Below are 21,559 nucleotides of genomic sequence, written 5' to 3' on the forward strand. Positions count from 1 at the left end.
AAATTTCTTAGACACAAAAGTTGAATGAGGGATAAAAACTTGAGTGTATTTATAAATATTAATTTTCAGTTTCAGATGAAAATTCCTTGACTATTACATCCACAATAATGTGTTAATATTATACCACAGACCTAGATCATAAGGCTTCAGATGGAAGTGAGGTCTTGATTTGCAACTGAGTTGTCAGCCACTCATGTGATACTTGATCAAGAATCTAATGGCCTTCTTCTCTTCTCCTAAGAACTTGTCTGAGGTTATGATAAAAAAAAAATGGAATAATTTCTTTGGGACAAAAATTTCAATTGAGTCTGTGGTATGGACTTAATAGTTATTGGTTCATACACTTAAAAATTGCTATGAAGATCCATAATTGGTGGAACACACAATTAATCATAATACTTGTGAATATAAAGCAAGAACAATACAAGTTTGTGGTTATCTGGCCACAAGGGAAGACCTGACTGCAAAAACAAACCATGGCTATCATGATAATTTTGATTATATGCATATACCCATTTAAGTATTTATGGACTGTAGTACACTGATAGACATTTATTTCTCACACAGAAGAAACATTTAAATTATACCATGTAATGGGCTTATTATTCCAAATCCTTTCAACTTGTTGCTGTGTTAAACTGGGAGTGAAGATCAACACTCTCTAGGGTGGTTCCCATGAGAACAGTCTTTGTATCCACAGGAAAGGAAGAGAGGAAGGAAGCAGGGAGCCATCTTTTCAGACCTTGTCCCAGGATAAAACGTCATGTCTATTTGCATTTTCTTGGCCAGAACATAGTCACATGCTCACATCTACGACAAATGAATCTAGGAAATCAAGTTTTTAAATGTTTAGCTGGGCATCAGTGGAATCTCTATTAATATAGAAAGTGGGTAAACTACATGGGGAAGAGTGAGCAGTTTCAATTATTGTTTAGTTTGTATCAGTCTATGTAATTATAGAAACATGCTGAAAGTGAGGCCTGTTTATTCTTAGCAGTGAGATGAGGAAACTGAGCCTGGAAGAATGAAAGTGGCTTCACGAACAGCTTGCTCTGTGCCTTCTACTCTGAGACATCTCCTTAAGAAATCACAGCCAACAGACATTCAGTAGGTTGAAAGTGTGTGTCCTCTTTATAAATTCATTTATTGAAATATAATTACCAATAGGGTGGTATTAGAAGGTGATAAGCCTTGAATGCTAGTGCATTTAAAAAGAGATACAGGACAAGCCAGTGAGACGGTTCACCTGGAAAAAGGACTTTTTCGAAACCTGACTACCTGAGTACAATGCCAGCATCCAGAAGGCCCAAGAAGAGAATTGACTCCTACAAGCTGTCCTATGGACTTCATTCTTGGACTCATAGAAAAACAGAAGTTTTTAAATTTTTATTTTTAGAAGCAGGAACCAAAGAGGATCCCTTCACCTTATGACACTAGGACACAGTAATGCTTAGCCAACTATGACACAAAATTAATCCTTATCAGATAAGGAATCTCCTGATGCCTTGATTGTAGATTTCCCACACTGCCAAAATCAGAAAAGTAAACTTTTCATTTTTTTTGTTTTATTTTGTTTTTTCTCAAACATTTTTATTCATTTTACATACCAACCACAGATCCCTCTGTCATCCCTCCGCCTGCTCCCCCCACCCCAACCCACCCCATCCCACCACCCACCCAATCCCCGCCACTGCCCACTGCTTGTCCACTCCTCTGACAGTGTAAGTTCTCCCATGGGGGGACAGCTCAGCCTGGTATTCACTTGAGGCAGGATCAAGCCCTTCCCTGCTTTATCAGGGGTGAGCAAGGTGTCCAACCTTAGGTAATGGGATCCATAAAGCTGACTCATGCACCAGGGATAGATTCTGATCACACTATCAGTGCCACAGCTCCAGAGAAGCTAAGAAACAAGGAGGACCCTAACAGGGATGTATGGATCATCCTGGGAAGGAGAAAGAGAGGAGATAGTGATGAGTAAACTGAGGATGACAGGGGGAGGCCAATAGAGAGTAGGAAATGGGGAATGACAACATGAGGGAATGGGATGGTAGAGCTGGGAAAGAGACAGATTGGGAGAGCAATGAGAGAGACATCTTGATAGAGGGACACATTATGGGGTAAGGGAGAAATCGGGTGCTAGGGAAATTCCCAAGAATACACAAAGATGACCCCAGATTAGAGTACCAAAATTTGTTTTTTATAAACCACTGGGTGAAAGGAACTTATTTGAGAAGCATGACTTGGTAGTACTATGTGATTAGCCACGTTGATCACAGTTAATCAGTTCAGTGTAGGTGAAAAGCTCTGTTATTTGGTAAGAACAAGGAAAATTACACAGTTGACAGTTTTTCAAAGCAGTCCTTTGAAGAGTTGAGGAACATGGTGTTCCTTTATAAAAAGAACACTGGATGAAATGTAAGAAGATAACTTCTTGGAGACAACTTTTCTGTCTTCAGAAGGGACACTAAACTTTTAAACTAACAGAGGCCCTGTTTTCTGGCAGAAAAAGTACACGCTGAGATTGACAGAGTGATTGTCCATGGGAGGCAGCCAGGCACAGCTGACCGAGAGTCCATGCCCTACACCAATGCTGTCATCCATGAGGTGCAGAGGATGGGTAACATCGCCGCCTTGAGTGTTCCCAGGGAAGTAACAGCTGATAGCACATTTGCTGGATTCCACCTGCCTAAGGTAACTTTGCACTCTCAGATTCCAATGCTCCAGTCCATCCTAGGCATTATCTGATGAATCTAAACATAAAAAGCAACATGTATTTTTGCCCCAAGAAATTATTTAAACTGAGAGAGAGAGAGAGATTGTTCCCAGAAAAAAAGAAAAAATAGCTTTCCTGAAATGTATCTAAGTGATGTTTATGTGTATAGAGGAAAGTAGAGAAAGGAAAATTCCTTGGTGGGAAATGTTTGATTTCAGCAAATAAAATAAAAGTTGGCTTCATTAGCTAAAGGCCATCCTAGCATTGTCTAATATTAATGTGCTCTCACAGGAGTCAGTAGTTCTTTGTCATATCTGTGCTCATAGGCGAATTCCAGGTCTTGCTTACTCTCCACAGTTGAGATCTTTCTATCTCACAAAGAAAACCAGTCCAAAGTGAAACATTAATTATAAGAAAAGGAGAGATTAAAGGGGGTATTTGTCAAGCAATCATGTGCTGAAGATGCTTATGATGTTAAAATGTCTTAAATCTCTTTTCAAAACGACAGATCCCCACTTCATATATTAGGAAGTAGACTCCAAATTCACTTTACCTAAGAACTCTCCACTACAATATACAGCCTCAGAAGAGTTGGGATGCAGAACTATTCTGGTTATTTGTACTGCCAAGGACTTGCTACATTAGACACCAAAAGATTTCTCTTATACTTCAGGGATTCCTCTTACATTCCCTCTGATCACAGACAAAATGCAAGACCCAGCTTAAGATCTACTCAGGATTTCTGCAGAGAACTTTCCTGACTACATCATACTCCCTCTGCTCAAGGCACAATCCTTTCAACTCTTTCTGTTCATTATATACTGAACAAAGGTCAGACATTCCTTGGCAGTGAGAAAATAAATTCCTGAAGTTTCAGTTCAGCATGGCAGCAAGGGGGTGGCTCAGCAAATCACTCCTCATGATGATGGCCAGGAAAAGAAAGAATACCTGTAGGAGGCTAAGTACCCACAAGATTTATTCCATCTAGTTCTTCAGCATGAACAATGGTGCTACATAATCAGGGATAGTCTACTGCCATTAGTTAATGATCTCTAGAAATGTCCTCACAGCTATTATCAGTGGAGTTCTTTTGTAATCGCCTTGACAATTATCAAATACAGGAGTCCAGAATCAAGATTAAATACCAGAAGTAGCCTCTGTAGATCTGTAATACTTTGTATTAGATACTCAGAACATGTTGTTCTCCGGGAAAGTCTTCAGAGCTGGGACCAGAAGAGTCTACTCTGGAAACACAGATACAATCCATTCATTTAACCCCAGACCCCAGACACAGGCCTTTTCATCATAACTCTTCAAAAAATGATTGACAACATCAACTCTAACAGCAGCTCTAGACACTGATGATCTAACCGAATAATACCCAAGGGAGGCAATGGTTTTAACCTCACAGGAACCTAGTTCCAGAAGTGTCCTCATCTCTGCCTACTGTGTGACTCTAAGAAAATTGTTAATCTCTCATAGCATTCATTTCTATAGCTGTACAATGCAGTGGAAGTCCAGAACAGGTCGTGTGCAGTCCTCACAGGAAGAGGTCAAACATGCAGAGCTTCCCATTCCGTATAGCAGTTACACATTTTCTTGCTTACACAGCTGAAGATTTTTTGTCCTTGAACCATCCTGAACAAAATAAGCATGCATGTGCTAGATTATAAGTAATGAGAATGCACAGGGGAAACCCCTGGGTTCTTCCTATAGGTAGATAGACTGGAGTGAGGAGCAGAGTATGGGAGGTAACAACAGAGGTTCTAAAGAAAAAGATGCTAGCCCTGAGAATGAAAAGTGCTTGACTTCACTTAGACAATATTTGGGGAGGACGATTGCTCATAACAAAGGAAACAATGATTACAGGGAACTGGAAGGAATGTAAAACTGTCATATTTGAGAAAATAAATACCAGCCCATGGCAGAACAGGCAATGAGGGAAACTCATCCTAGAGAAATAATACCACTTAATACTTAGACTGATAAGGAAAATGATGAGAGGTGGGAGTATGGTGTGTTTAAATTGTATTCATGGCATAGTTAGCATTGTCAACTGTGGAAGAGGAGATATGGATCAAACAGAGCACTAAGGTGGCAGTGAGAAGTAGTAATTGACATTACAAAACAAAACAGATTGATAGAATGGATCAGATCACTGATGGGGAAGATGGGTCAGTGAGCCTTTAGCCACACTCTGGGGAGTCCAGCCACCCTGCCAGAGAGCCTGATTGACTGGGATTGCTTACTCTGATGTGCTCCTAACCATACTGAGGGACATGGTTCACAGGCCTCCACACCGAGGTCTAAGAATAGAAAAAGCAATGATGGAAGACTCGTCATTTCTTTTGCAGACCTTCCATGGTCCTCACTGTAGGAAGGAGCTGGGTTGATGGTTGCTTGCCACATGTCCAATTATCTTCCCAGAGATGGTCATATACTGTCTCCCTAGGCAGATGCTGATCTCTCTCCACAGACCTGAATTTTGTAATAAAGAGCAGACTAATAGCACTGTAACATCCTAAGGACACACAATCCATTATTGATCTGGACTAAGGACAGGATTTTTCAAGGAGCTGAGGGTGTAAAGGGTAACGGGAGCTTGGGAACCCCCATCTCTTCTCTGAGTCTGTTCCATATATCAAGCCTTGACTCTTTGCTGTCTTCCTTAGGGGACCATGGTCCTGACCAATTTGACTGCTCTGCACAGGGACCCCAAAGAGTGGGCCACTCCAGACACATTCAATCCAGAGCACTTTTTGGAGAATGGACAGTTTAAGAAGAGAGAATCTTTTCTGCCATTCTCAATAGGTGAGTGGTAATGGGGAAGAAACAGGTCAGAATCCTACCTTATCCATTTCCTCCTCTTCTCCCTATAGATTTCCACTCTAATTTGAATATCCCCATATGGCCTCAATCAGTGCATCTCCAAGTTGATTGTTTTGGAGCGTGTTCTCTGGACCTGGCACTGTTTCAGACCACCCCTACCTCTCAAGCTCTCCTTGCCTCTCATGGAAATTGTGGTGCCATAAGGGCTTCATGAATCATCACATTTAAAATGTTCTCATATCTACACTAGCTATAAAATAAAAATAGGAACACAAGGAAACTCACTGGTGTTTTGCTACTGAGGGTTGTATTGCTCTCTCTTAATTAGAGGATTTATTAGCAGACAAATTATCTCAAACAATCACAAAGGTAATGTAGTTGTTAGTAATCCAATAGGAATAGGGCATTAATATCTATTTAATGTGATAAGCAAACTCCAATTAAGAGCAGAGCTTTTTCTTATTCAAGACCATTTGCCCAAAGAATTGGCAGAACAGGTCAGGCTTAAGTTTTCACTTAAACTGAAACAGGCAACTGATCTCTCCAGTTATAGGCCCTTCCACTTTAGGATTCCCTGAGTTCATGGCCTATGTATTAGTTAGAATCTTGCTGTATAACAAGTATCCAAAATTATATATTTACAAAGAGCATAGTGTTCTCAGAGGTTTCATCTAAGATGGCTTAGCTAATCTTGATTAATCTGTCATACATGTTATCCTGAGCTTTCATATGGTGTTGCTAAAGATCCCAAGAGACAGAGCAGAAGCACACAATTCTGGCAAAATTCAGGCTGGGGACTGGCACTGTATGATTTCTGGTGACCTATAAACATCATAAAACCATTCTAATTCAAGGGAGGGAATGTCCTACAGACGTTAGAATAGTTCTGAAGTCCCAGTGAATATAACAAGAAACCAAGGCAAGAGAACAGTTGGGTGTTTTGCGTTCAGCATTTCTTTCTGGTGGGGGTGCATGTGATTCAGTTACCTGGAGATACCCAATGAGGACCAGAAGAGGCAAATCTGAAAAACCTTGTGGGTTGACAAAGCAGCAGTCTGAATTTATTACCACAGCCCTGTCTTTGGCATGTAGCTGCTTTCCTTCAGCATTTCTAGAACTTTCTAAAGACAATGTCTCTGGAGCTATTATATTAGGCAGCTTCTCTTCTCTTGGGAAAGATAACCAAGCTATACAATTGTTATTTGTGTGTTATCACAGAATATATAAAACTAATTGATAATTTCACATGTTCTCCTGATTTATGTCCACCAGTATTAAGGTCAAGAAATTGACAGCTTGACATATATTAACATAGTTAATATTAATTACTAATGAATATTAAATAAATTAAATAATCCATATCAATTAATACCTGCATTGATATATATTATATAATATTAAATACGAGAATTTTTAAAAAATTGTAACTGGTGTTATAAAACACAATGGCAGCGTTACAGAAGACAATTGATGATAGCCTAAGTCAATCCTCATATTTCATGCAATAGGTCATTTTCTGCTTTTTTTTTTTATTAAGGAAAAGGGCCAAAGAAACCTTTAGACTGTGCTGTGTTTTTTAGCTTTCCCTTTTAAACAATATCTGAATGAACAACTTCTTAGGAGGAAGGTATGTTTGTTAGCAATATGTGGCTGAAGAACAACGTGGCCATCTCATGGTGGGCAAGAAGCAAGGGAAAGATGCTGTGAGATTGCAGATATCCCATCAGGGCATGGCTCAAATGACCTATGTTAGGCACACACCTACTTAATTTTCCACCACTTCCCAATAGTGCCACAGTTGGCAACCAAGCCTGTAGATGAAATCCTTGTCAACAATGAAAATAACTAAACTACATACATTCAAGTTTCAAAGCCTGGGTGAATATTGTTATATCATGCAGTTCTCCCAGCTGAGTGTCTATAGTCTCCAAGGAAAGGCTAGTTATTACAACTGACAGTATATCCTTGAGATGTATTCTTAACTGATATTATAAGAAACATGTACTTCCAGGGTGGATGTTGGGGAATTATAGAAAAGTTTTATCTTAAGAATTTGTCCAGAATTCTAATCTTCCTCAGTCATTGAAATTCCCTGTTTTAATTTGCTGTCTATTACTGTGATAGAAATCATGACCAAATGTAACTTAAGGAGGAAATTATTTATTTATCTTGTACTTCCTGATCACAGTCTGAAGAAGACCAAGACAGGAACCTGGAGACAGAAAGTGAAGAACAGGGTGTGGAGGGCATAGGCTTGTATGCTTGTTTCTATAACTTAGTCAGCCTGCTTTGTTATAACACCCATGACCATGTGCTTAAGGGTAGAACTTCCCATAGTGAATTTAGCCCTTAGTAGAAAGAAATAACTATACAAAGAGAGAGTAGGAAAAGGAAAAATAGAAAAAGAAAATTTTCTTCTCAAGCATGAGCTCTGTTACCAACATTGGTCAGGATTATCTTTGGACAGACTCTTCCAACAGTATATATTAACTTTACTAGTTTTATTTACACAGTCACAGGTACATGATGACAAAATGGCCTCTGGCAAGATGGAGAAGAAGAGAAGTGGGTAACTAGTGGCTTTCCATTCCAAAAAACTTGAAAGCCTGGAGATAAGAAGGACCTATGATGCAGTCTGTACCTGAGTACCCAAAAGTCTCCTGCAGAGTTGAAAAGAGCTGGAATGTGCTTGTCATTCATAGACACAGCAACAAAGTCACAGGGGTTCAGGAAGAGTCAGGCTTGCCAAGTGGGAAGTGCCTGCCAACTCAATGCTATCAGCAGCTGTGGGATGTTCTGTATGTTAAATGTATTGCTCTGATTGGTTAATAAATAAAACACTGATTGGCCAGTAGCCAGGCAGGAAGTATAAGCAGGACAAGGAGAGAAGAGAATTCTGGGAAGTGGAAGGCTGAGGCAGAGATACGCTTCCAGCTGCCACCATGAAAAGCGAGATGTAAGATACCGGTAAGCCATGAGCCACATGGCAACTTATAGACTAATAGATATGGGTTAATTTAAGACAGAAGAAATAAATAACAAGAAGCCTGCTTCAGCCATACAGTTTGTAAGCAATATAAGTCTCTGTGTGTTTATTCGATTGGGCCTAAGCGCCTGCAGGACTGGTGGGTGAAAGAGATTTGTCTTGACTGTGGGCTAACCAGAAAAACTCTAGCTACAAATGGTGCCCAACGGTTTGACAAGAGTTTCCACCTAAAACCTGAGAAAAAAGATTCTAAAATGGAGCTAAAAACAGCTTCCTAGTTGTCTGTCTCAAGTTGGTGGGTTCCTGGCATGCACATTTGACTGGCAGTATGGCAGTAATGAGGTGTCTACAAGCAGCACATTATGCTGCTGTGTGGTGGATTTAGCCTTTGCTAGTACAAAAAAAAGGGGGGGGGGGTTCTGGACTACATGCTGCTTTGATAGAACTGCTTCTGATAGTTGATGGTACACATGGCTCCAGACCCAGAGCTGGCAGTAAACTGTACCACTACCATGTTGGGGAGCTCAGGTGGGCAGAGTCTTAGAAATGCTGCAGTTTAAAGCAATAGGTTCACAATAAGACAGATTCAGATGGAATAGTTTAAAATGTGTGTAAAATACATGTAGGCTTGAAAAAAAAGGAATATATACAGTTATATAAAGAAATACATAGTTTTTAAAAATAAAGTATTTAAAGAGACAGTAAAATTAATATAAAAAATGAGCCACATAAAGATGGATATCACACAGAGACTCTGGATTGTGTTGTCTTTGGGATTTTTAACTGCAGAATAACATTTGATCATAAAAGCTGTTGAGTTAAACAAATATGTATATTTTAAAGGTACCTTGACTTCAAAATTTGGATGTAAGGATATGTTGCTTTGGAAAGGAGGCTCTGCTTTTGTTCCCACAGAAAGCAAGAGGCTATGGATTTGTTCCAGATTAGATACATCATATTTGACCAGCCAAGACCCCTTGAAAGGTCTCCGATGACACCATGGCCCAGATGATCCAACATCCAGAACGATTTCAAGGCAACTGGCTCAGATGATACACCCTCACAGACTACTCCAAAATCCTAAAATTTTCTTTGTGTCCCCATAAGATACAGTGCCCCCCTCCAGCAGGAAGTAGTAAAAGAAGCTATGCCCAAATTCCCAAATATACCAAGCTGGCTTTGGAGATGGAATTGGCTCACTCCTCTAAATCCAAGCATATTCCTAAAAGAAAAGGTTGAGAGATTATTGTGTCCCATATCAGAAGAGCCCTCTGGTGTGGGACAGAGAAAAACCAATATTTTATAAATATAATATCTTTCTAAAAAAAGAAAGGGGGATATAATATAGATATATAGGATATAGATATGATGGGTAGATTGCTGAACCTACTTTTAAAGAGCAACAACTTGTTAAAAATGTTTTACATTGCTATGGATTTTAGTTTATTGATACAAGTTTCAACTTAATTTTGTTATACTGTATATATATTTCTATTCTCGTTTGAGTTATTATGTTTATGTAACTCATTTAGATTGTAATGGATAATTAAGAAATACAGATTAATAATCAGTCTTCTATGATAGTCAAACTTATAGTCATGTTGTTTTCTAGGTATACACAGATATAATTCAATTAGCTAGGTAATCTTCAAACACTTCAAAGACCTACAGAATATGGCATTTAAAATGTTTTAAAAATTTAGACTTTCTGGACAGTGAGACATGTCTGCTCCTGGAAGCACCAATTTACTTCAGAGAGGAGGATGGGCATCAAAGACACTCTATATGGAGTTTATCTTCACCTTGGCAAAAATAGCCACTTGGGAAAGAAACTGTTCTTGCCTGGACTGCTTGATCAACTGGACATGAAGGACCCATAAGAAGGTGACCACTGAACTTTGCTTGGTAAAATGGTCCTTCAGGTTCCTGCTTCATAGAGGAAACTCCAGACATTCTACAGGACACTGAGAAAAGTGACTGAGAGACTCGAGGCCTGTGGGCTGAAGACAGATGCCCCAACTTTATAGAGGAACTTTGAATGACTATCCAGGTTGCCAGCTGTCTCTGTCTACTCTTGAAAGACTCCCAAAAGTTGCTTGCATCCTTTACCCATTTCTCAGGTAATAGTATATCCTTCTGAGGTCTTTGGTGTAGTTGAAGACTACATAGTTATAATTTTCCTTAGTTATGATAAAAGATAAGTTAGATATGAAACCTTAGACTCACAAATATAGAATAGATAGAATATTTTCTTTAATTTTGCCAAATACAAATAGACTAGATATTATAAATGGACTAGATATTGTAACTGTAAATTCTTGCTTGATAATTGTTTTGTTATCTGTAATTTTACTATGTGAAAGTTAAAACCTTCTGTTTGGAAATTTATGACCTTATGGGGAACATTCTCAATCCAACCATCACAGTAATCAAGATTACTCATCAGGGCCCCCAGCTCCCATCTTGCTCCGCACTTCCCTTTTGGAAAACTGGTGAGTGCCCTTCCTTGCCCCAGACCCCATCCCTGGGCACCAGCCACTCCAGGGAAGACCTGCCCAACTTGGCCCCAGGTTCTGGCCACCGGGCAGGTTCCCTGCTAGCCCCACCTGGAAGGATCCCCTTCTCCAAGACCCCTGGCAGGCCCTGCAGTCTCCACGCCCTGCCCCCACGCCCATCCGCCTGAGCCCCAAGCCTCTTCCTGAGACTTAGAGGCCGGCCCCCAGCTCCCATCTTGCTCTGGACTTCCCTTTTGGAAAACTGCTCCCATCTTGCTCCGGACTTCCCTTTTGGAACACTGGTCTGGCTGAACCAAGTGTGCGGATAAGGCCAGTAACGAACCACAAGGAGATGGGCAGACGTCAAGGCAGAAACATATACAACAAAATGAATAGCAATACAGCATCACCAGGCCCTAGCCCTCCTCCAACACCTAGACCTGAACATCAGAAATTGGAAGAAGCAGAAGAAAACAGCCTTATGAATGACATCATGAAGAAGCTAGAGGCTTGTGTAGAGGAAAAGACAAAAAAATGTGAAGAACGCTGTAAACAACTAGAGGAAAGGGCAAACAAATTAGAAGAAATCAATAAAGTCCTGGAAGAAAACAATAAAATACTGAGAGAAAATCAAGAAAAATCAATGAAACAAATGAAGGAAACAGTCCAAGACCTGAAAAGGGAAATAGAAAAAATGAAGAAGACACAAACAGAAGGAATGCTGGAAATAGAAAATCTGAGAAAACGATTGGGAACTTCAGATGCAAGTATAATCAACAGAATGCAAGAGATGGAAGAGAGGATCTCTAGCGTTGAAGATACAGTAGAAGAAATACATTCATCAGTCAAAGAAAACACTAAAGCCAACAAAGTCATGAACCAAAATGTCCAAGAAATTTGGGACACCATGAAAAGACCAAACCTAAGAATAATAGGGGTCGAAGAAGGAGAAGAATACCAACTCAAGGGCACAGAAAATATATTCAACAAGATCATAGAAGAAAACTTTCCCAACTTAAAGAAGGAAATGCCTATGAAGATACAAGCTTATAGAACACCAAACAGACTAGACCCCCAAAAAAAGTCCCCTCGCCACATAATAGTTAAACAACTAAACGTACAGAATAAAGAAAGAATATTAAGAGCAGCAAAGGAAAAAGGCCAAGTGACATATAAAGGCAAACCCATCAGAATAACACCCGATTTCTCAATGGAGACTTTGAAAGCCAGAAGAACCTGGACAGATGTAATGCAGACACTAAGAGACCATGGATGTCAGCCTAGACTAATATACCCAGCAAAACTTTCAATCACCATAGATGGAGTGAACAAGACATTCCATGACAAAGCCAGATTTAAACAATACTTATCCACAAACCCAGCCCTACAGAAAGCACTAGAAGGAAAATTCCAACCTAAGGAAGTCAGATACACCCTTGAAAACACAGGCAACAGATAAAGCCACAGCAGTAAACCCCAACGTATAGAAGTAGCCACACATCACCACCAAAAAATAACAGGAATGAACAATCACTGGTCATTAATTTCCCTCAATATCAATGGACTTAATTCACCTATAAAAAGACATAGGCTTACAGAATGGATACGAAAGCAGGACCCATCTTTCTGCTGCATACAAGAAACACATCTCAAATTCGAAGATAGACACTACCTAAAAATAAAAGGCTGGGAAAAGACTTTCCAATCAAACGGTCTTAAGAAACAAGCGGGTGTAGCCATCCTGATATCCAGCAAAATAGACTTCAAACTAAAATCAATCAAAAGAGATCAAGAAGGGCATTACATACTCATCACAGGAAAGATCCACCAAGATGAAGTCTCAATTCTGAATATTTATGCCCCAAACACAAGGGCACCCACATATGTAAAAGAAACATTACTAAAGCTTAAATCACATATAAAACCCCACACATTAATAGTGGGAGACCTCAACACGCCACTTTCACCACTGGACAGATCTCCCAAATTGAAACTTAACAGAGAAATAAAGGACTTAACTGATGTCATGACTCAAATGGACTTAATCGATATCTACAGAACATTCCATCCTAACAAAAAAGAATATACCTTCTTCTCAGCACCCCATGGAACCTTCTCTAAAATTGACCACATACTTGGCCACAAAACAAATCTAAACAGATACAAAACAATTGGAATAACCTCCTGTGTTCTATCAGACCACCATGGTCTAAAGTTGGATTTCAACAACAACAAAAACTACAGAAAACCTGCAATCTCATGGAAACTGAATAATACCCAACTGAATCACCAATGGGTTAAGGAAGAAATAAAGAAAGAAATTAAAGACTTCCTAGAGATCAATGAAAATGAAGACACCACATATCCAAACTTATGGGACACTATGAAAGCAGTACTAAGAGGGAAATTCATAGCACTAAATGCCCACATAAATAAGTTGGAGAAATCTCACACTAGAGACTTAACAGCATACCTGAAAGCTCTAGAACAAGAAGAAGCACAGTCTCCCAGGAAAAATAGACGCCAGGAAATTATCAAAGTGAGAGCTGAAATCAATAAAATAGAAACAAAGAGAACAATACAAAAAATTAATGAAACAAAGAGTTGGTTCTTTGAGAAAATCAACAAGATAGACAAGCCCTTATCCAAACTAACCAAAAGACAGAGAGAGAGCATCCAAATCAACAAAATCAGAAATGAAAAGGGGGACATAACAACAGACATTGAGGAAATCCAGAGAATCATCAGGTCATACTTCAAAAACCTCTATTCGACAAAACTGGAAAACCTAAAAGAAATGGATAACTTTCTGGATAGGTACCACATACCTAAGTTAAATCAAGACCAGATAAACTATTTAAATAGTCCAATAACCCCTAATGAAATAGAAACAGTCATTAAAAGTCTCCCAACCAAAAAAAGCCCAGGACCAGATGGTTTCAGCGCAGAATTCTACCAGATCTTCAAAGAAGAGTTAATACCAATACTCTCTAAATTGTTCCACACAATAGAAACAGAAGGAACATTACCAAACTCCTTCTACGAGGCTACAATTACCCTAATTCCTAAACCAAACAAGGATACAACAAAGAAAGAGAACTACAGACCGATCTCCCTCATGAACATTGATGCAAAAATACTCAATAAAATACTGGCAAACAGACTCCAAGAACACATCAAAACAATTATCCACCATGATCAAGTAGGATTCATTCCAGGGATGCAAGGGTGGTTCAACATACGAAAGTCCGTCAATATAATACACCATATAAACAAACTCAAAGAAAAAAACCATATGATCATCTCACTGGATGCAGAAAAGGCATTTGACAAAATCCAACACCCCTTCATGATAAAGGTATTAGAGCGATCAGGAATACAGGGAACATACCTAAACATAATAAAGGCAATTTACAGCAAGCCAACAGCCAACATCAAATTAAATGGAGAGAAACTCAAAGCAATTCCACTAAAATCAGGAACGAGGCAAGGCTGTCCACTCTCCCCATACTTATTCAATATAGTACTTGAAGTTCTAGCCAGAGCAATAAGACAACATAAGGAGATTAAGGGGATACAAATTGGAAAGGAAGAAGTCAAGCTTTCCCTATTTGCAGATGACATGATAGTATATTTGAGCGACCCCAAAGATTCCACCAAGGAACTAATACAGCTTATAAACACCTTCAGCAACATAGCAGGATACAAGATCAACTCAAAAAAATCAGTAGCCCTCCTATATACAATGGACAAAGAAGTGGAGAAGGAAATCAGAGATACATCACCCTTTACCATAGCCACAAATGACATAAAATACCTTGGGGTAACACTAACCAAGCAAGTGAAGGACCTATATGACAAGAACTTTAAGTCCCTGAAAAAAGAAATTGAAGAAGATGTCAGAAAATGGAAAGATCTCCCATGCTCATGGATAGGCAGGACTAACATAGTAAAAATGGCAATCTTACCAAAAGCAATCTACAGATTCAATGCAATCCCCATCAAAATACCAACACAATTCTTCACAGACCTGGAAAGAATAATACTCAAATTCATATGGAAAAACAAAAAACCCAGGATAGCCAAAGGAATCCTGTACAATAACACAACTTCTGGAGGCATCACGATCCCTGACTTCAAGCTCTACTATAGAGCTACAGTAATAAAAACAGCTTGGTACTGGCATAGAAACCGACATGTGGACCAATGGAATCGAATTGAAGACCCTGACATTAATCCGCACACCTATGAACATATAATTTTTGACAAAGAAGCCAAAAGTGCACAATGGAAAAAAGAAAGCATCTTCAACAAATGGTGCTGGCAAAACTGGATATCAACATGTAGAAGGCTGCAAATAGATCCATATCTATCACCGTGCACAAAACTTAAGTCCAAGTGGATCAAGGACCTCAACATAAATCCAGCTACTCTGAACCTGCTAGAAGAGAAAGTAGGAAGTAGTCTTGAACGCATTGGCATTGGAGACTACTTCCTAAATAGAACACCAGTAGCACAGACTCTGAGAGAAACAATCAATCAATGGGACCTTTTGAAACTGAGAAGCTTTTGTAAAGCAAAGGATACGGTCAACAAGGCAAAGCGACAGCCTACAGAATGGGAAAAGATCTTCACCAACCCCACATCTGACAGAGGACTGATATCCAGAATATATAAGGAACTCAAGAAATTAGACATCAAAATGCCCAACAGTCCAATTAAGAAATGGGCTATAGAACTAAACAGAGAATTCTCAACAGAGGAAACTCAAATGGCCGAAAGACATTTAAGGAATTGCTCATCATCCCTAATCATCAGGGAAATGCAAATCAAAACAACTCTGAGATACCACCTTACGCCTGTCAGAATGGCTAAGATCAAAAACACTGAAGACACCTTATGCTGGAGAGGATGTGGAGCTAGGGGAACTCTCCTCCACTGCTGGTGGGAATGCAAGCTTGTACAACCACTTTGGAAATCAATATGGCGCTTTCTTAGAAAATTGGGAATCAATCTCCCCCAAGATCCAGCTATACCACTCTTGGGCATATACCCAAGAAATGCTCAACCACACCATAAGAGCACTTGTTCAGCTATGTTCATATCAGCATTGTTTGTAATAGCCAGAACATGGAAACAACCCAGATGCCCTTCAACTGAAGAATGGATAAACAAAATGTGGTACATATACACAATGGAATACTACTCAGCAGAAAAAAACAATGGCATCATGAGGTTTGCAGACAAATGGATGGATCTAGAAAAAATCATCCTGAGTGAGGTAACCCAGACTCAGAAAGACAAACATGGTATGTACTCACTCATAGCAGGATACTAGACATGAAACAAGGATGAATTGTCTGCTACTCACATCACCAGGGAGGCTACCCGGAAAACAGGACCCCAAGAAAGACACAGGGATCGCCCAATGACAGAGAAATGGAATGAGATCTACATGAACAGCCTGGACATGAGTGGGGGTAATGAAAGGCGAGGGTCGAGGGAAAGAGAGCTTGGGGGAGTGGGAGATCCCAGCTGGATCAACAACAGAGAGGGAGAACAAGGAATAGGAGACCATGGTAAATGAAGACCACATGAGAACAGGAAGAAGCAAAGTGCTAGAGAGGCCCACAGAAATCCACAAAGATACCCACACAACAGACTGCCGGCAATGGTCGAGAGACAGCCCGAACTGACCTACTCTGGTGATGGGATGGCCAAACACCCTGATTGTTGTGCTAGAAACCTCATCCAACTGCTGAGGGATCTGGATGCAGAGATCCATGACTAGGCCCTGGGTGGATCTCTGGGAGTCCAATTAACGAGAATGAGGAGGGTTTATATGAGCGAGAATTGTTGAGACCAAGGTTGGATAAAGCACAGGGACAAATAGCCAAATGAATGGAAACACATGAACTATGAAACAATGGCTGAGGGGTCCCCACTGGATCAGGCCCTCCGAATGGGTGAGACAGTTGATTGGCTTGATCTGTTTGGGAGGCATCCAGGCAGTGGGACCAGATCTTGTGCTCATTGCATGAGTTGGCTGTTTGAAACCTGGGGCCTATGCAGGATTGTTTGGCTCGGCCTGGGAGGAGGGGACTAGACCTACCTGGACTGAGTCTACCAGGTTGACCTCAGTCTGTGGGGAAGGCTTTGCCCTGGAGGAGATGGGAATGGGGGGGGGGGGGCGTTGGGGGGAAGGTGAGGGGGACGGGAGGGGGGGAGAACAAGGGAATCCGTGACCGATATGTAGAACTGAATTGTATTGCAAAATAAATTAAAATAAATTAAAAAAAAAAAAAGAATCCATAACAGTGAAAAAAAAAAAAAAAGATTACTCATCATATAGGCCAAGTTTTTAGTCATATGCTCCATGTTCAACAACTAATGCATACCTGCCCAGCCTTGCACAGAGGGAGGAAAGAGATTGTTTCACATAATTATTATCTTAGTTAGAGTTCTATTGCTGTGAAGAGACACCATGACCAAACCAACTATTGTAAAGTAAAACATTTAATTGGGATAGATCACTTTCAGTTTAGTCCATTATGGGCATGCTGGGAAGCAAGGCAGCATGCAGACAGACATGGTGATTGAGAAGGAGCTGAGGGTTCTTACATCTTGACCCACAAGCAACAAAAAATAGTCTGTGTAGCTGGAAGTTTTCCAGTGTCCCACCTGGCCCTGAGGTCCAGCAGACATTTATAAAATTATCACTCAGACGCTTATATTAATTACCAATTGTATGGACTATAGCATTCTTCTTGCTAGCCAACTCTTTCATTTTAACTTAACCCATTCCCATTAATCTATATGTTGCCACATAGCCATGGCATTACCAGTCTGCGGGCATCATGTTGTCTCTCTGGCATCTTTCTTTTCTCTCTTGACTCTGCCCTTCTTCTCCCTGTATCTCTGCTTGGATTTCCTGCCTAGCTGTAAGTTTTCTGACCATAGGCCAAAGCAGCATTATTTATTATCCAGTGGGAGCCACACATATTCACAGCATACACCAACACATCCTACAGTAGGTCTGAGATACTGGGCATAGCTTGAACATATATGAAACCTCTAAGCCCACCTCCACAGTGACACACTTCCTCCAGTAGGGCCATACTACCTACTACAACAAAACCACACTTCTCAGTAGTGCAATTCTCTATGAGCTTATGGAGGCTAATTGCATTCAAACTACCACAATTGCCATATTAAGAAGACTGGTTCATGACAAGGAGTGGCTTAGTCACAGTAACAGAGGGCTTGCAGACAGGTCAGGTCATTAACCCTGTATCCTAACTTTGCATATAATGGTATGTAGATACTTACAGGAGAATCTTGGGAACTTAATGAGTTGTTAGCCATGTTATTCATGACAGACAAGAGGAGGTGCATGAGGAAAACAGAAATGAATGAAAAAAAAACATGGTAAAAACCACAAATGTTACATAATAAGTAGTGGATTAGTTTCCTATGTTCCTGCCCAGCCCTGCAGTCAAGACGAATCTTTCCCTTCATGTCCTGCAGTTGCTTATAAAATAATTATACGGGTGCTTATATTAATTACAAATTGTATGGCCATGTCCTCTGGCTCAAGATTCTTGCTAGCTAGCTCTTATAACTAAGCTCATTTCTATTAATCTATACAGTGCCACATATTCCATGGCTTTACCTGTGTGCCATTACATGCTGCTCCCGGGACTGTGGTATGGCTTCTCTTCTGCCTGTCCTCTCTTCTTTCTGTCTCTCTCTTGGATTTCCTGTCAGGCTATAACTTGACTTACCACAGGCCAGAGCAGCTTCTTTATTAACCAATCATAGCAACATATATTCACAGACTACAGAAAGATATCCCACAGCAATAATGCAATGACATCATCATCATAACACATTTATGTTTACTATACATCTTTTCAGGTCTGCTTTCATTTTATTTCCCAAACAAACTGTGTTAGGCTGCTAACAAAGTGAAAACAGGCATACATGAGAAAACTCTACAGTGTTTAATGTTTTTGAGGACCAATGCAGCTTCTTAAGCATTAGCCTGTAGGGAATAAGGCATACTATCATTCTTGCTACCATATCCTTGTTAGAAACACCAAGAAGACAATGGAAAATATGTCCAAATATTAACTTTAGTTTTGTCTGGATGTTATTCTAAGCATTTTGTTATAGTCTTTATAAATTTATTTTTCCTGATGTTTTAAAATGTTTGTTCAGTCAAAAATGTATTATTTTAAACAAAGCACTTAGTGGCAGAGGAGATGGCTCATTTTGTAAAGCACTTGCATTGGAAGTATATAATACAATGTGATCCCCAGAAGTCATATAAAAATTTGAGGCATGGTGTCATATGCCTTATAATCCTAGCAGTTGAATGCGGTGTCTCTTGTGACTCAGTAGCCAGACCTACTTGACAAGTTATAAGGTAGTTAAGACCCTATTTAAAATAGGTGAGTTGTTATATCATTTGAGGATGAACACCCATGATTGTCCTCTAACATCCATACACATATGCAAATAAGAGTACACACGATGGGCAGACATATGAAAAACATATCCACAGAAACAGGAGCTTAAACATGATTTAGAGCCTGGAAATCTGCAGTACTGTTTGGATGCATAGTGAGGATGTTCACTGACAAAGAGAACGGTGGCATGCTAGGGATGTCCTGGATCATTAGTTATCACCCATGTGAAGCAAGATATTCAATAGAGACACTGAGGAGTTGACAGGTACAGAAATGGATGTAGACACAAAAACATGTGTCCATACATGCACTTAGATGGATACAACAGGCACATGTGTGTATGGTGGGAGATGACCTAGAGCAATGGCCTCCAGAGTTGAGAGAATGTCTCTTGCCCAGGTCTTACTTTCTACATATCATTATTCAATAAATAGAACCAGGATACCTGGGAAGATGGCAATTTCTTAGGTTGGCTAAATGAAAACACAAATCTGAGACATATTGTTATTTCTAATGTCAGGAATAATGGAGTTCTAATGGCCAAATCAGGAAGATGTTAGACATAACCAACTGGACACACAAAGTCCAGGATCAGCTCGGCATTTACAGCATGAAGTTGGGGGCACCAGTCCTTCCATGCACCAAAGTCAGCTGAGGAAGTGACTCATCTTCTGCTTTTGTCCTGCAGGGAAGAGAGCTTGCCTGGGAGAACAATTGGCCAAGACTGAGCTGTTCATTTTCTTCACTGCTCTCATGCAAAAGTTTACCTTCAAGCCGCCAGTCAATGAGAAGCTGAGCCTGAAGTTGAGAGTGGGCTTGACCCTTTCTCCAGTCAGTCACCGCATCTGTGCTGTCCCTAGACTGTGATGCTGGAGAAGGAAAGAGAAAAGAGTACAGGGAGAAATGGTGTATGCTGTGAAGCTTCAGGACCTTTTTCACATGAAAGGACAATGATGTCACAGAGTGAAGGCAATTCAAGAAATATTGAAGAAAATTGAAACAAGTTTCTGGAAATCCTTACCCCTAATTTGTTGGTGGAAAAATCATTTATGAACTCTATTACATATCTTTTATACTAAGAGTTGCAAGGAGAATGATGATTCCTCCCATAAAGAGAATGCACTGAAAATGAATTAATGAATTAAAAATGTTAAGTACATCACGATTCGCATTTCAAGAGGTGTACCTTCAATTTGCCTTCTTCCTCCTTTCCCCAGACATGCATTTGTTTCTGGCCCATTGGAATGTTTAAAGTGGTGCAAAGAGAGAATAAGGACCAGAGCTGAGTTTCTGGCTGCATCCACAGGAAAAGGCCATGAAGACTCTTGCAAATGACAGATGTGCCCCTCACATGTAGCTCTATCTCCAAGTAGTCCTGGAAACCAGCAGAACAGGGATATTACCCCAGGCACAGGCAGGCAAAGCAAGTGGTGTCAGATCAGTTTCCTTTTGTAAGTGGTAGTTTGACCATGACTTTGAATCTCAAGCTAGGTAATACCTGATCACACATAAGCAAACTTGGAATCAGGCTTGGAAGGTATATGGTATTTGAAGGGCTCTAGTAGATCCTGTCACGGCAAACGTAACTCTGGCAGAATTTACCCTTCCTCAATTCCCTCTGCCTTGCTAAACTGTTAGATTAAACTCCTAAAGCTAGTCACCAAGGTCTGTTCCCTTACTTGGCCACTTTTTCCCCCTGAGGCAGACCACCAAGGTCCAACTATAAATGTATTGAAATCTACCAATCAAAAGCCCCTTTTTGACTTCCCTAATTATCATGCCTAAACAAAACCAAATAGCTCATTCTAAAACTGGGTTTCCCACTATCTGTTTATAAATTCCCATTTGCCTATGGGCTATGTCTGTCTCCTTTCTCTCCCGAGGCAGTTCTTTGTCACTCTGGGGCAAATAAATATCCCTCCTCCCTTTCACTTGTTGCTTTCCCCTTCTCCATGTTCCCCTTTCTCCTGTCCTTGTCTCTTATTCTTTGCCCTTTGTTCCTTAGAAGCATATGAATCTCCTTTGTTCTGGGATGTTGGTCTTGGAGTGTCTTGTGCTGATTTCC

The 21,559-nt window shown here is 40.1% G+C and overlaps 1 protein-coding gene across 4 annotated transcripts in view; it reads left to right on the top strand.

Annotated features, from left to right (window-relative positions):
* Positions 1-20,438, top strand: part of LOC128096824 (cytochrome P450 2J4-like) — a 55,160-nt gene extending 34,722 nt beyond the window's left edge. For 2 of the 4 annotated variants that reach the window (XM_052716848.1, XM_052716849.1), the window contains exons 7-9: positions 2,504-2,691; positions 5,386-5,524; positions 20,183-20,438. In XM_052716848.1, the coding sequence (XP_052572808.1) occupies positions 2,504-2,691; positions 5,386-5,524; positions 20,183-20,361 (506 nt within the window). In that variant the 3' untranslated portion in view covers positions 20,362-20,438. The remainder of the gene's footprint in view (positions 1-2,503; positions 2,692-5,385; positions 5,525-20,182) is intronic. The other 2 variants (XM_052716850.1, XM_052716851.1) reach the window with 1 other exon arrangement.
* Positions 20,439-21,559: the final 1,121 nt, after the last annotated feature.

This window comes from Peromyscus californicus, unplaced genomic scaffold (genome assembly GCF_007827085.1).
Source record: "Peromyscus californicus insignis strain IS unplaced genomic scaffold, ASM782708v3 Scaffold_5__1_contigs__length_169319896, whole genome shotgun sequence".
Classification (NCBI taxonomy): domain Eukaryota; kingdom Metazoa; phylum Chordata; class Mammalia; order Rodentia; family Cricetidae; genus Peromyscus; species Peromyscus californicus.